We start from the raw sequence: 16,365 nt of genomic DNA on the forward strand, positions 1-16,365 counted from the left end.
ATTTGAAATTTAAAATGTATTCAATATAGCATTGAAACCAAAATTTCACAATAAACATAATATAACTTCACCACCATATTCATCAACACTTATATACATACATATATATCACCTTTAAAATAAAAATAAAACAAGCTGATCAAATAATCTCAAAACTGAATTGTGACTAATATTTTCAATGTTATTAAAATTTTTTTGAATGTTTCAGATATATTTTATGGTTACTGGATAATTTTCACCATTAACTTAAGCCTCGTATAGATTAATGGTGTCAGTTGAGTTTAGTTAATAATGCAGTGAACATTTTTTTTATTAAAATATATATGAAATAGCCTAAAAAGCACCTTAATAAATTTAAAAAATGACACCTTAGTTTTGTTAAACCAAGAATTCAATATAATCATGATAATAGAACTTCCATAGTAATCCTGTGATAAACTTTTAAAAAAGGAAATGTGTTCCAAAGTTACAGTAAAAATTTATTTCAATTAAATTTAAATAATTTTTGTCAAAATTAAAGACATGGCATACAAGAAGCACTTTAATAAGATTTAATTACCTCAATACATGTGTGTTTGATAAACAGACAGAAAGTCACAGGACAAAAAGTCACAAATAATATGTATACACTTGTTTGAATATTTAAGAGAAAGATCTTTTAATATTTACTTTTTATTACATATTTTTATTTTACAGTTGAGGAAATTGTTCATTAGACTTGATAAATGAAGATTTATTAAATTTTAATCATGCAAAAGATATATTTCTTGGCACCATGAAGGCGTTAAAGTACCTACCCACCTTGACATTTTGTTTCCATAACAATTATTTGATCATTATAAATACTTTTTTATATAAATTTGGTTTACAAAGTTGCTTTATATACTTAAGTTCAAGAAAAGTACAAAAATGTTTTTTTTTTTTAAATAAGTGTTTTCTTGTTAAAGAAAAATAATCTCAAAACTGAATTGTGACTTTTTGTCCTGTGACTTTCTGTCATTTTCAGGTAAAAAGAAAGCCCTATTTTTCTTAAACTTGTGCATTACTTATCTAGTGAATTCAAAAGGCCTTGCGATTTAAGTTTCACAGGATGTTGCAATTTGGAATGAATGTTATTTAGAATTTAATACTCTCTGACCAGGTGTGATCTTTTTCATGAGTTTGCCCCAAGCAGGAGGTATTACTTTATACTTCACCACTAATCCATGTAATCAGAAGAAAAATTTTATTAACTTTTTTAATTTATATCCCTTTTTGATATATATTGTATATAATATATCCCAAATTATAATAATAGATATATTTCTAAAATAAGGTTAAACAATTTCAGTGATTTTGTTGGCTGTTGTTACCTCATTAAGAAGATGATTAATAAATTATATAACTATTGTACATTTTTTGTATGTAACCATGAAACCTATGTAGTTTTTATTTAGGAATTTCGGTAAATTAATTTTAAAAAAAAACACATGCCAAACAAGAAGCACCATAACAAGGTTTTATTACCCTCAGTATAGGTGTGGTTTTTAGGTAAAAGAAAATCTTTTTTTAACAAAACTCTAAAACTTTAAAATTAATATAATTAAATTATTATATAAGATAATTTGATTTAACTATCTCTATTCGATAAATCTGAGAATCATGTAAGAATGTAATAAACTGTTATCACAGAGATATGTCTCGCCTTTTTGGATAATGCAAATGTTGAAATTAAAATAGCAATACTTTGACATGTAAGTTATGCAAATATTCAAAGTCGATGAACCATGACTGAAGGTACATGGCTAAACAATCTCCATGGAATGAGATGTGCCAATGTTAATACAACTGCATACCAAATACCATTGACTTATTATAAGTTGTTCCCTTTAAACAAACCTAAACAAAAACATTAACTTGTAAACTATGTAAAAGTTTCAAAGTCAATGAACCATGATCAGGGATGGGGCTATATAATCTCCATGGAAACAATACTTGCAAATGCCAATAAATTTGCATACCAAATATTATTGACTTAACATTAGCAGTTCATCTTAAACTGATCTAATCACAAACTAATACATGTAAACTATGAAAAGTTTCAAATTCAATAGACCTTGACTGAGGAGGCGGGGCCAAATAATCCCCATGGTAATGAGATGTGCCAATGTTAATACAACTGCATACCAAATATCATTGACCTACCACTAGTGGTTCACCATGAACTAGACCTAATCACAAACTAATACATTGTTGACGCCGCTGACGCCGGAAGCAGCATACCTATGTCTCGCTTTTTGACTTTGTCAAGGCGAGACAAAAATCTGTTTTTATAATATATCTTTATTTAATAGTGGCTGTTGTCATGTCAGTTAAAAAGAAATTTATTTTAACAGTTAAAATTTTGAAAAAGTAGAGGTTATTTGGTTCAGTATGGTTCAGACTGGTCGAGTATTGTTCAGACCTTTGGTCGAGTATGGTTTAGACTGAAAAAAATACGTTGAGTACAGGTCGGGGAATGGGTTAAGACTGTTTCAGACTGGTCAAGTAATAGTTCAGACTATTTTAAATGGCAAAGATAAGGGTCAAGTACAAATCAGTACAGGCGAGTATGGTTAAGACTGGGGTCGAGTAATGTCGAGTAAAATTCAGACCAATTCAGACTGGTCGAGTAAAAATCAGTACAGTCGAGTACAGATATAGGCCATTTCAGACTTTTACTGGCTTGTAGTGATAGTTATAAAGGGACATAACTGAAAAACGGTAAAAGTTACGCTACCCAAATTTGAACTTGATCTGAGTTTTGTGGTAATAAGCATTGTGTGTAAGTCTTATAACATTTGGTTGAGGCTTACTTAAGAAGAGAACAGAAACTAAAAATTCAGCAATTTTTCTATTTGTTAACACGCATATCTCTAGAACGGTTGTGTATAAGTTTTATAACATTTGGTTGAGACAAACAAAAGTTAGAGAACGGAAACGAAAAATTCAGCAATTTTTATGTTTATAAAGGGACATAACTCAAGAATGGTAAAAGTATCGCCACCAAATTTCGAATTTAATCTGTATTATGTAGTCAAATAAGCATTGTGTATAAGTTTCATAACATTTGGTTGAGGCAAACTAAGTTAGAAAACGGAAACAAAAAATTTGTACTTGATCTTAGTTTTGTGGTAATGAATATTGTGTATAGGTTTCATAATGTTTGGTTGGAGCAAACTTAAGTTACAGAATGGAAACTAAAAATTTTGCAATCTTTCGATTTATAAAGGGGCATAACTCAAAAATGGTCAAAGTGACACTACCCAAATTCAACTTGATCTGTGTTTTATCAGTGGAAGTCAAAATTAAACATTGCATTGTATAAAGCATTGATTGTAGTTGATTCAACTATAATCATGGACAAAGGAAGATAACTCCAATTTTAATAAATTGTTATCACAGAGATATGTCTTGCCTTTTTGTTATTTTGATAATGCAAATGTTGAAATTAAAATAGCAATACTTTAACATGTAAGTTATGCAAATATTCAAAGTCGATGAACCATGATTGAAGGAACATGGCTAAACAATCTCCATGGAATGAGATGTGCCAATGCTAATATAACTGCATACCAAATACCATTGACTTATTATAAGTCGTTCCCTTTAAACAAACCTAAACACAAACATTAACTTGTAAACTATGTAAAAGTTTCAAAGTCAATGAACCATGATCAGGGGTGGGGCTATATAATCTCCATGGAAACGATACTTGCAAATGCCAATAAATTTGCATACCAAATATCATTGACTTAACATAAGCAGTTCATCTTAAACTGATCTAATCACAAACTAATACATGTAAACTAAGCAAAAGTTTCAAAGTAAATAGACCATGACTGAGGGGGCGTGGCCAAATATTCTCCATGGAAATGAGATGTGCTAATGCTTATATAACTGAACACCAATTAACATTGGCCTACCACTAATGGTTCCCGTTGAACTGACCCAATCACAAACTAATACATGTTAACTTAGCAAAATTTTCAAAGTCTATAGACCATGACTAAGGGGGAGGAGCCAAATAATCTCCATGGAAATGAGATATGCCAATGCTTATACAACTGCATACCAAATATCATTGACCTTCCACTAGTGGTTCCCCATAAATTGACCTAATCACAAACTAATACATGTAAACTATGAAAAGTTTCAAAGTCAATAGACCTTGACTGAGGGGGCAGGGCCAAATAATCTCCATGGTAATGAGATGTGCCAATGCTAATACAACTGCATACCAAATATCATTGACCTACCACTAGTGGTTCACCATGAACTAGACCTTATCACAAACTAATACATTGTTGACGCCGCTTCTGCCGCCGCCGGAAACACCATACCTATGTCTCGCTTTTTGACTCCGTCAAGGCGAGACAAAAATTACTTGATATTTAGAAGAAACTAAAAATTTTGCAATTTTTCCATTTATAAAGGGGCATAACTCTAGAACGGTATAAGTGACGCCACCAAAATTCAAACTTGATCTGTGTTTTGTGGTAATAAGCATTGTGTATAAGTTTCATAACATTTGGTTGAGTCAAACTTAAGTTAGAGAATAAAAACTAAAAATTTTGCAATTTTTCCATTTATAAAGGGGCATAACTCTAGAACGGTTAAAGTGACACCACCAAAATTCAAACTTGATCTGTGTTTTGTGGTAATAAGCATTGTGAATAAGTTTCATAACATCTGGTTGAGGCAATTTCAAGTTAGAGAACAGAAACCAATTTTGGGACGTACATACGTACAGACGGACAAGGGTAAAACTTAATGCCCCCACCGCTACGGCGGGGGCATACAAAGCTAGAATTTTCAGTTTGGACTTAATTCAGATAGCCCTGTCTATATTACATGGACACTGTTATTTAACTAGCATTCTGTGAGTATTGCATGGCAATACATAGTCCCCTACCGGTTAAAAATTCATTGTATTGGAACAAAATTCTAACTTGATCTATAACTTGTCATGGTGTAAACTATATAACAAATATCAAATCAATATCTTGAAGCATGACGAAAAACAGTGTTGAAAACTGATTATTTAAGTTAATTTTCTAAGTCCAAGGACCATAACTCTGCACAAAATAATCAGACCGGAACTAAATTCGAACTGGAACTGTTACTTGTCATGATAAAACTCTATATTAATTATCAAATCAATATCTTCAAGAATGACAAAAAAAAGTGATGAAAACTAATTATTTTAGTGAATTTTCTAATTCAAAGGCCCATAACTCTGCACTGTCATCAGACAGGAACAAAATTTGAACTTGATCTGTAACTTGTCATGATAAACCAATACACCAAATATCAAATCAATATCTTCAAGCACGAAGAAAAAAAGTGTGGAAAACTGATTTGCCGGACTGACGGATGGACAGACAGACAGACAGACAGAGTGCAAACCTGAAGTCCCCTTCGATTTCGTTGGTAGGGGACTAATAACAAGCCAACATTGCTGCTCTGACTACACTTGGCTCTGCAAGTCAGTATGGACCTTCTTAAGCATGCTGAATACCCAAGTCAAACTGAACTGCTATCATTAGCAGTTTATTAGCTGTTATTTACCAGTTCTTCATATTTTTAGCAGTCTTTCAGCTGTTCATAGCATTCCATCTAACAGCAGTTTGAGAAACTGCCTTATTTCACCATTTCTTAGCATTCCTCTTAGCATTCATCTTAGCAGTCTGGATCTACCTTCTAAACTGTTTGTCAATTTGTCAATAGGACAACAGTTATGACAGCAGTTCAATAGCAGTTTGATAGCAGTTTTGGTTTTAATCTCTGTTATAAAAATGCTTGGATCTGGCTGTGTTTTCAGCTTGATAGTAAACCTTTATTTGAAGGTTATTTGATCATTTTCAAATGTGCATTTTGGCTCCAAGCTGTGTGTAAATACTTGCTAGTGAAAAACTGTACTTTTGTCAATTATAAAGTTTAATTTGGGCTAAATGGAATAATTTCTCACACCTGCAGTACAGTAAGTTGAAGTTACAGATAATGCATGTGTATTTTCTGACATAACTTTGTAGGGAAAAACAGAAATAATACAGAAAGCCCAAAAAGGGGGGATAGTTGTTTATTCAAATAGAATATCTGATGATGATAGGATTGTAATAAAATACCATTATATATTAACAGTGCAAGATGTTATTTGAAAATAAAAATATGAATATTTTAATATAATTTTGTAAAAAAACCAAAAATAAATCATATTCAAGAGTTGAAAAAGGGGGAGGGAATATTAGGGAAACCTAGGTCACATATAGCTGATTGTTTAATATTGACCAAACAATCCATTTAATGAAGTTAATATATGTTACTTAAGTTTGTTTCAGAAAGTGGAAACATAATATATTACATGTATTAAGAATTATTTTGTTTAATTCCAAAAGAGAAAGAGGAGATAACTGTTTTCTTTTGGTCCACACAAAATATATATAGTAGAAGAGAAATTAGTAGTACATTTGGTAATTAAATAATAGTAAAAATAAAATAACTTTTAATCTGAAAATCACTTAGTCAAGGTAATAAATTGTCTCTTAAGTAACCACTCTTATTGAATAAGTTGCTTTTAAAAAGCACTGATCTCTAAAGTGCATTATAATTCTTAACTGTTCCTATTATTCTGCCACTGACATAATTAATAAGGGGTATTAGGCCAGGTAGAGTACTCACAAAGCATCTTTACACCCCTTAACAAGTCTGTTATTGGATTAAAATAGAGTCATTTGATTGCAGTTACTGCTCAAATTACAAATATAAGTTGGTACAACTTTTTGAAATTTCAACAAGACTTGCAGTAAAATATTAGAATTTTATTTTTGCATTCATATCTTGTACACTGTATATTCATGTGTACCTTTGTATTCCAACTTTTGACAGATCTGATAGCATTCCGTAGCAGTTATTAGCAGTTTAGAAAACCATATTAGGATGTACAACTTAGCAGTTTCTATGAATATTCATTATTGATAGCTGTTATTATAGCAGTTCTCATGAATATTCAGAGAAGATAGCAGTTTTTGAGTATCTCATTTAAATTTTTCGTCAAAAATAACTGTTAAATAACTGTGAAGGCTAAATAAACTGTTAAGAAACTGCTATGGAATGCTATTGGAATGCTTATATGCAAATTAACTATTGCCTTGAATTTGGCAACTGTGAATGCTAATAAACTGCTAAAGAACAGCTGTCGAGTAAGAACTGTGAATGCTAATAAACTGCTAAAGAACTGCTGTCCACTTTGACTTGGGAAATTGTCCTCTTAAAGGCAGCATTGCAGTGTGAAGTAGTGAGCATAACTTTGCTGAGTTGAATGGCTATCAAATGTTTTTCAACATAAAAACTTTTTAATTGATGTTTTGACAACAATTCACTTTTCTATAAATAAAAGTATTTTCCTTTAATCAACAAATCATCAATCTTGGCATATGCCATAAACAGGAGCCATATCCAGTTATTAATATCATATCACCTGTTGATTATTCTATCAAACTACAATTACTTGTTAATTAGTCTTGGGCCAGGGTCAAAATCTACTCAAGTTGTGTAATGTTACACTGGATTCGTTAGATACACTCTGATGTTTACGTTTTCAATAACAAATATTTTAAAAAAAGTGTAGTAAAAATTGGTGTCTGAACATTTTCATTCATGATTTTTATCTCTTCAAAGGGAAGACAGGAGGACACAACTGAAATCAGGATTATCTTAATCCCGACAGGATATTCACATGTATAAATATAAGAGTTTATGTAATTGATTTCATATTAGAAATTAATGATCTTTGAGCTTGCTTTCTGACCTGGCAAGTAATTTCTTTCATTTTTGCTTATACTTCTGTATATTTGATATCAATTAACCAACCAACATATTTTCCTGGAAACTTTATTTTCCTTTTAGCTATTCATGCAGAATTTGAAGAAACTATTTCATAAGTGACAAATGAAACATTCAAAATTTCATTTATCAAAGATACTTACTTACATAGTTGTTACCATCATAAAAATGTGTGGTTGGACACTGACATGTCTGTGTATCAGTACGAGCACATAAAGAATCTGTAGCAATACACTGTGCAGTATTTGTACAAGTTTCTCCAAAAGCCCCCGAGGGCAACATAGAATTGTAATCTGGGTGGTACAGTACTATTTTCGATGGCTTTAAACATATCAAATAGTGAAAAATGAAAACAATAAAATATGACATTTGATCTACAGTTTATATAAAACATTCTATTTTAACTCATTTGATAAACAAGTTAAAGATACTTACTAAGACAGTTGGTACCATCATGGAAATGTGTGACTGGACATTCACATGTCATTGTACCATCCCCAGTACATTCAGAATTGGCAGCAATACATTGTGCAACATTTGTACAACTTTCTCCTATGGCTCTTTCTGAAAAAAATTAAATAAGAAAAGTTTAATGACAAGTACAAAACAGTGCAGATAATTAATTAGAGGCTCCAAGGAGCCTGTGTCGCTCAACTGATATTTTGTTTACAATTGATGCATGAAATAGTACAATCATTATACTTTTGCTTTAGTTTCAGAGATATAAGCCAAAAACTGCATTTTACCACTATGGTCTATTGATGGTCTATTAGCCATGTCGGCCATGTTCGTTGGCAAGCGGGGTCATCTGACACATTTTTGAAAATAGATAACCTAATGATGATTGTGGCCAAGTTTGGTTAAATTTGTCTCAGTAGTTTCAGAGGAGAAGATTTTTGTAAAAGATTATAAAAATTTACGAAAAATTGTTAAAAATTGACTATAAAGGGCAATAACTCCTTAAGGGGTCAATTGACCATTTTGGTCATGTTGACCTATTGATAGATCTTACTTTGCTGTACATTATTGTTGTTTACAGTTTATCTCTATCTATAATAATATTGAAGATAATAACCAAAAACTGCAAAATTTCCTTAAAATTACCAATTCAGTGGCAGCAACCCAACAACTGGTTGTCTGATTTGTCTGAAAATTTCAGGGCAGATAGATCTTACTTAACCTGATGAACAATTTTACCCCATGTCAGGTTTTCTCTAAATGCTTTGGTTTCAGAGATATGACAAAATCTACATTTTACCCCTATGTTCTATTTTTAGCCATGGGGGCTATCTTGGTTGGCGGGCTGGGTCATCGGACACATTTTCTAAACTAGATACCCCAATGATGATTGTGGCCAAGTTTGGTTAAATTTGGTCTAGTAGTTTCACAGAAAAAAATCTTTGTAAAAGTTAACGATGGCGATGACAGACGACGACGACAGATGACGGACGCCAAAATGATGAGAAAAGCTCACTTGGCCTTTTAGGCTAGGTGAGCTAAAAAAAAGGAACAATAAATTACTTCGCCAAGCGCAGCTGGATACGACCGCAGAGGTCCAACCCTGAACAGTTGGGGCAAGTATGGACACAATATTTTGCGCTTGATACAGGTCTGAATTTTCTCAGTTTTTATGGACTTCCCCTTTTTGAATTTGCCTTGGAGTTTGGTATTTTTGTTATACTTTTAAACATACACGACTGAAACTCAGAGGAGGAGATTGAGAAATTTTTGTCAGGAGTTTAGACATCAATATCAGATCAGGAAGTTTGTTATTAACATTTTTTGGTCATTAAAGTAATCTTCTGATGTAAAAATTGTCTTTTCTGCATGTTTTTTCTTTAATCTTCCATCTGAATGTAATATATCATTTTGTTTACAGTACCCTTCTTGTCTTTTTCAATGATTGTAACAACAATTGAGAAGATTCTAATTCTGTTTCTGGTTTTGTTTTTCATTGTTGATTGTTGGTAAATAAAGTACTAGCTATAAAGTATGACTTAACCTTTCCTTTGAGTACAAAGAGAAAATTAAAGCATATTGTTATATTCATGCCTCCATCTTCTTTTATTTGTATTCATTGTAATTGGCCTAGATATATAACAAAACTAGATATGGACAATGCCCACCCCCCCCCCTTTTCTGCTCTGCCATATGCATGAGTACAGTTCCATATATTTTAGATTTGACAAACAGTGATATTGGCATACAATTTGAAATTATGTTATAATCAATAGTTCCAATCCAAATATTTTTCTTTCATTTGTCACCAACTAATATAGATCTGCAACTTATCTATCAACTTTTTCTACACAATGTAATGTAATGAAATATATCCTTTAATAAAAATTGATTATTATCTAATTACAGGAGTTCACTTCATAAAAAAAAATTATATATATAGCATTCAGAAAATTAGTTTATACAGAATAACAAACAAACCTACCACAAAATTCTTCAAACAATTTACCAAAGAAAAGAAAAATATAATGCTTGAACCATGAACAGTTGGGGCAAGTATGAACACAACATTCAAGCTTGAAACAGCTCTGAATTTGTATTGTGATTAAATATTTGACACAGCATAGGTTTCTGACACAGAATGAATGTGGTCTAAGAACTTAAAAAATTTTAATTTACTTATTCAAACCATATCATTATTATTTGCTTTTATATATAAATCAGAAATAACCAACTTAATATGGAAAATTTTAAAGAAAAAAAAAGGAAAAAAAGGAAAGAAAAATTCCCCAAACTCAATCCCAGCCTTCCCTTTGTGGTATAGTATCTTGCAGAACAATTTCAGAGAGATCCATACACTTGAACACAAGTTATTGTCTGGAAACTAGAAAAATGCTTGTTTTTTGGCCCCTTTTTGGCCCCAAATTCCTAAACGTTTTGGGCAATTACCCCCAAACTCAAACCCAGCTTTCCTTTTGTGATATGGAACCTTGTAGTACAATTTCATAAAGATCCATACACTTACACACAAGTTAGAGTCCTGAAACTAGAAAAATGCTTGTATTTTGCCCCTTTTTGGCCCCTAATTCCTAAAATTTTGAGACAATAACCCCCAAAATCAATCCCAGCCTTCCCTTTGTGGTATGGTACCTTGCAGTACAATTTCAGAGAGATCATTGTTAACTATTGTGTTTTCTATTATTTTGTTTATATTATTTTCAGGTACATGTTACTTGGTGGGTTTTGTTTATAGATTAGTAAAGACATTAAATTAGACAATAGATTTTATATTGAAGCCATAATTAATCAACTAACAGTGGTAGCAGAGCTAATAAAGATGGCAACAGCACCTAGTTACAAGAACCCACCAGGTTTGACCAAAGATAAGAGTTATCAACAATGGAAAAATGAGGTAAAAATGTGGCAACTTGTGACTGATCTGGACAAGAAGAAGAGAGGTTTGGCTTTAGCTTTATCGTTACAAGGAAAACCAAGGGAAGTAGCCCTAGAAGTAGATCCCAGTGATTTAAATGTTGATGAAGGAGTAGGTAATAACTGAGTTGGACAAGCTTTTTGAGAAGGATAAAATAGATCAGGCTTATGCTGCTTATACTGTATTTGTTCAGTTCCACAGAGGAGAGGATGTAAGCATGTCTGATTATATCATTGAATTTGAGCAGAGATATAATAAATGTAAGAAATATGATATGGGACTTCCAGACGCAATTCTAGCTTTTAAACTTCTGGACAATGCTGGATTAAGTCAAAGTTATCGTCAGCTGGCACTAACTGCATGTTCTGACCTTAAATTTGACACAATGAAATCTGCTTTGAATAGGATATTTGCATCAAAATCTCAAAATGTTCCTGGAGAACGAGACTCTGTTGTAACTGTTAAAGAAGAATCAGCTTTTGTCAGTGATGGCTATTATCAGAGAGGTCGAAGTTCAAGAAGAAATTTTCCTCGTAATAGAGCTGATAGATCTACCAACTTTAGTAGACTTAAGACTAAAATGAATCCAGTCTTTAATGGTAATGTCTCAAGATGTAAAATATGTGATTCCAAATTTCATTGGGTCAAGGATTGTCCTCACAAGCAGCTTGATGTAAATTTAACAGAACATGAGAGTGATGAATTAAATGAAACTGTAAATATAACATTATTTACCTCAGCACAGGAATTTAAGCCTCTAACGGTGTTTGTCGCAGAAGCCTACAATGCCGCAGTTATTGATACTGCATGTTCTAAGACAGTGTGTGGTTCTAAATGGTTGTATGAATTTGTAGAATCACTTGATCCAGGGCTTGATCAAATTACTTGTTTTGAAAGTCATGTACCATTCAAGTTTGGTGATGGACAAACAGTATACTCATATCAGAAAGTGAAAATCCCAGCACTTATTGGGTCAATTAAGTGCTCAATTGAAACAGAAGTAGTGGATTGTGAAATACCGTTATTGTTAAGTAAAACCTCTCTGAAGGGAGCAAGCACTATCCTTGATCTCAGCAATGACAAGGTTATCATGTTTGGACAGTTAGTGGATGTGAACCTAACTTCAAGTGGTCATTTCTGTATCAACATTAAAGACAAGCAATATACAAACAGAAACAAAAATGAGAGTGAGGAGGTTTTGTGCATTGATACACAATTATCTTTAAAGAAGAAAAGGGAGATTCTATTGAAGTTGCACAAGCAGTTTGGACATGCATCATCAGATAAACTTTTATCCCTTTTGCAAAGTGCTGGTCCTGTTGATTCTGAAACAAAGACAATTCTTAAAGATATCTGCTCAAAGTGTTTAATTTGCCACAAGTTCAAACATTCAAAAGCCAAACCAGTGGTTGCCTTTTCACATGCAAATGATTTCAATCAAATTGTGGCAATGGACCTTCATGAAATTGACCATAACTTTTATTATCTACATATTATTGACTTATTCAGCAGATTGAGTGCAGCTGCTATCATCAGAAGAAAGGATTCTAAAGTTATTGTAGACAAGTTCATGCAGATATGGGTTGGTGTTTATGGTGCACCTGAAGTTGGTGTTTATACAGATAATGGAGGAGAATTTAATTCACAGATATTTAGAGACATGGCAGAAAATTTGAATATGTCAGTAAAAACAACAGCAGGATACAGTCCATGGTCCAATGGAGTAGTTGAAAGACACAATGCAACTCTAACAGAAACCATCAATAAAATGAGAGAGAGCTCTAACCTTTCATGGGAGACTGCCGTCAGTTGGGCAGTTCATGCTAAGAACAGTTTGTTGAACGTGTATGGCTACAGTCCATATCAAATAGTTTTTGGAAGGAACCCAAACATGCCATCATCTTTAGTTAACAAGCCTCCTGCATTAGAAGGTACAACCATTAGTAACGTTATGGGAAGACATCTAGTTGGCTTACACGAAGCTGGAAAAGCATTTATTGCGGCAGAATCCTCTGAGAAAGTTAGAAGGGCACTACGTAAGCAAATCCGGCCTTCAGGAGAAAAATTCAATAATGGTGACAAAGTTTTCTTCCTTCAAGACAATCAGTGGAAAGGACCTGGCTGGGTAATAGGTCAAGATAATGTAGTTGTTTTTGTAAGATATGGAGGTACATATGTGCGCGTACATGAAAGTAGAATAAAAAGAGACATTGATGTTGAATGAAAACAAAAGATTACTCATAAGCATACAGCAAAGTCAACTCATGTGCGTAAGTCGCAAGCTGCAACCTATAACAACAACAACACTGAACCAGGTCATGACCTAGTATACTATGAGAGTGATGATGAAGAGCCTCTTCACAATGATACTGACAATGATGAAAACCAAGAAAATGTTGAAGGATCTGCAGACGAGAGTGCTGCTGATAGTGCTGATCAAGATGATAGTCATGCTGGTAGCCAGAATGGTAGTTTGAATGGTGAAGATAGTCCTGAATCTGATGAGAGAGACAGCCTTGATTTGGATCAGGCAGAGAATGATATACATGAGGAAAGTATGGAACATAATGCTGAGTCACGGGCAAATGATTGTATGAAATTAAAGAAGGATCAGATGGTGAATTTTAAAATTACTGGTGAAAATGACACAAGAGAAGCAATAATTTTAGGCAGGGCAGGAAAGGCTACAACTGATAAGAAGATCTGGTACAATATAGAATACAATCAGCCAGAAAATATTAGGGGTGAACAGATTTCAATTGATCTAAGAACAGTCAATGATTTAAAAGTTGTAAACCAGTCAGATGACGAGAATGAAGATGTACTTTTAAGTGATATTGATTTTATTGAGGCTAAAGAGGATAACTGGAGAAAGCACAATGTGTATGAAGAAGTTAAAGACAATGGTCAAAACTGTATCTCCACAAGGTGGGTTTATACTATGAAAGAATTGGAAAACGAATTTCAAAGAAAAGCTATTGGTAGCAAAAGGTTTTGAAGAAGACAGCCTAGATGAGATACCAAAGAATTTTCCAACATGTGAAAAGCAGTCTCTACGACTGATTTTATCAATTATTGCTAATAAAAGATATTCAATTAATTCAGTGGATATTAAAACTGCTTTCCTGCAAGGAGAGAAAATGCAAAGAGAAGTCTACTTGAGACCTCCTAAAGAAGCTAAAGCAAATGGTAAAGTCTGGCGCCTAAACAAATGTGTATATGGTCTTGCTGGTGCATCCTTAAAGTGGTACGAAAAAGTTAAAACAACATTGCTAGATTGTGGAGGAACAGTGTCAAAGATTAATTCAGAGGTATTTTATTGGTATAATGAAAAAGGTTTGACTGGTGTCCTAGCAGTTCATGTAGATGACTTTCTTTGGGCAAGATCCAGTTCCTTTGAGGAAAGTGTTGTATCCAGAATTAGGGATATGTTCAAGGTAGGGAAAGAATCCTGTGAGTCTTTAAAATATTCGGGTCTTGATCTCAGCCAAGAAAATGAAACTATTGTTCTCAGCCAGAAATACTATGTCAAAATGTTGAATTGAAGACTGTTTTAATAGATAAAGACAGAGTTAAAACGTCTCCTCTTTCATCATCAGAGCAGACTCTATTGAGGTCAAAAATAGGACAATTATTATGGTTAGTAGGACAAACACGTCCAGACATTGCATTTGATGTTGCTGCCATTTCATCAAAAATTAAGACTAGCACTATTGAAGATCTAAAGAAAGTCAATAAGATAATAAGGAAGGTGCAAAATGATCCTGTTTCACTGCAATTCCAGAATCTTGGACATAATGTGAAATTTATGTTGTTCAGTGATGCTTCATTTGGAAATCTTCCAGATGGTGGAAGCCAAGGCGGTTATGTTGTCTTTTTGGTGGGCGATGATGGTAAAGTGAACCCCATCACTTGGCAGTCTAAGAAATTGAGAAGGGTTGTTCGTAGTACTTTGGCAAGTGAAGCCTTGGCCTTAGCTGATGGTGTGGATTGTGTAATATCTTTAGCAGCTCTGTTTAAGGAATTAATGCATAATGAGCACGAATTGAAGCATACTCCAGTAACTTGTTTTGTTGATAACAAAGACCTTTATCATGCAATATACTCTGATAAACCTGTTGGAGAGAAGAGATTGAGGGTGGAGATCAATGCAATAAAGCAATTGCTTCAAGATGGAGAGCTTAAAGAAATTAAATGGATTCAGACTAATGAACAAATCGCCAATATTCTTACAAAGCATGGTGCTTCTGGACAAGACATCTTACATTGTTTTGAAAAAGGACTTTTGAATTCAAGCCTTTTGTAATTGGTGTAACTGACAATAAAAAAAGGAGAAGAAAGATCAGATAAATACTACTTGATATTATCACATTTTAATTGCCTTTATTTTCGTTATTATTTGGACATTAACATTTCTAATGAAAAGAGAAAAGGATTAGATTGTTAACTATTGTGTTTTCTATTATTTTGTTTATATTATTTTCAGGTACATGTTACTTGGTGGGTTTTGTTTATAGATTAGTAAAGACATTAGATTAGACAATAAATTTTATATTGAAGCCATAATTAATCAACTAACATCCATACACTTGAACACAAGTTATTGTCTGGAAACTAGAATAAACTGCTTCGCTGAGCGCAGCTGGATACGCCCGCAGAGGTCCAACCCTGAACAGTTGGGGCAAAAATGGACACAATATTCAAGCTTGATACAGGTCTGAATTTGGATTGTATTAAATATTTGACATATTATAGGTTTCTGAATAAATGTAGTCAAAGAACTTGAAATTGGTTATATGAATTGAATTTATATTCAATTAAAGATTTCAAGCTGTTGTGCAATACACTGTGCTGTTGCCCAATACTTAGTAAATCTGTTGTCAGACTATAAACAATTAAAGTTCAATTAATTCTGAATGTCATATTAGAAATTTATGAAAATGTAAAGGGAGCTTACATCAATAGATATAAACAATTCACCAAAGTTTCATAAGAACTGCTGAAAGTATTTTTGATTTTTTTGTCCGAAAACTGGAAAATCCCCTTTTTTTTATGAATAAAACCCTGTAACTCGGAAACGTAAAATCTAAAATATATAAAAATCAAAAGGG

The 16,365-nt window shown here is 32.9% G+C and overlaps 1 protein-coding gene across 1 annotated transcript in view; it reads right to left on the minus strand.

The window, feature by feature from the left end:
- The window catches only part of LOC127726779 (stabilin-1-like), a 46,668-nt gene extending 38,318 nt beyond the window's left edge, over positions 1-8,350 (minus strand). Inside the window, exon 1 of the mRNA XM_052234233.1 lies at positions 8,299-8,350. Within this exon, the coding sequence (XP_052090193.1) occupies positions 8,299-8,350 (52 nt within the window). The remainder of the gene's footprint in view (positions 1-8,298) is intronic.
- Positions 8,351-16,365: the final 8,015 nt, after the last annotated feature.

This window comes from Mytilus californianus, unplaced genomic scaffold, assembly GCF_021869535.1.
Source record: "Mytilus californianus isolate M0D057914Y unplaced genomic scaffold, xbMytCali1.0.p SCAF_18, whole genome shotgun sequence".
Taxonomy (NCBI): Eukaryota; Metazoa; Mollusca; class Bivalvia; order Mytilida; family Mytilidae; genus Mytilus; species Mytilus californianus.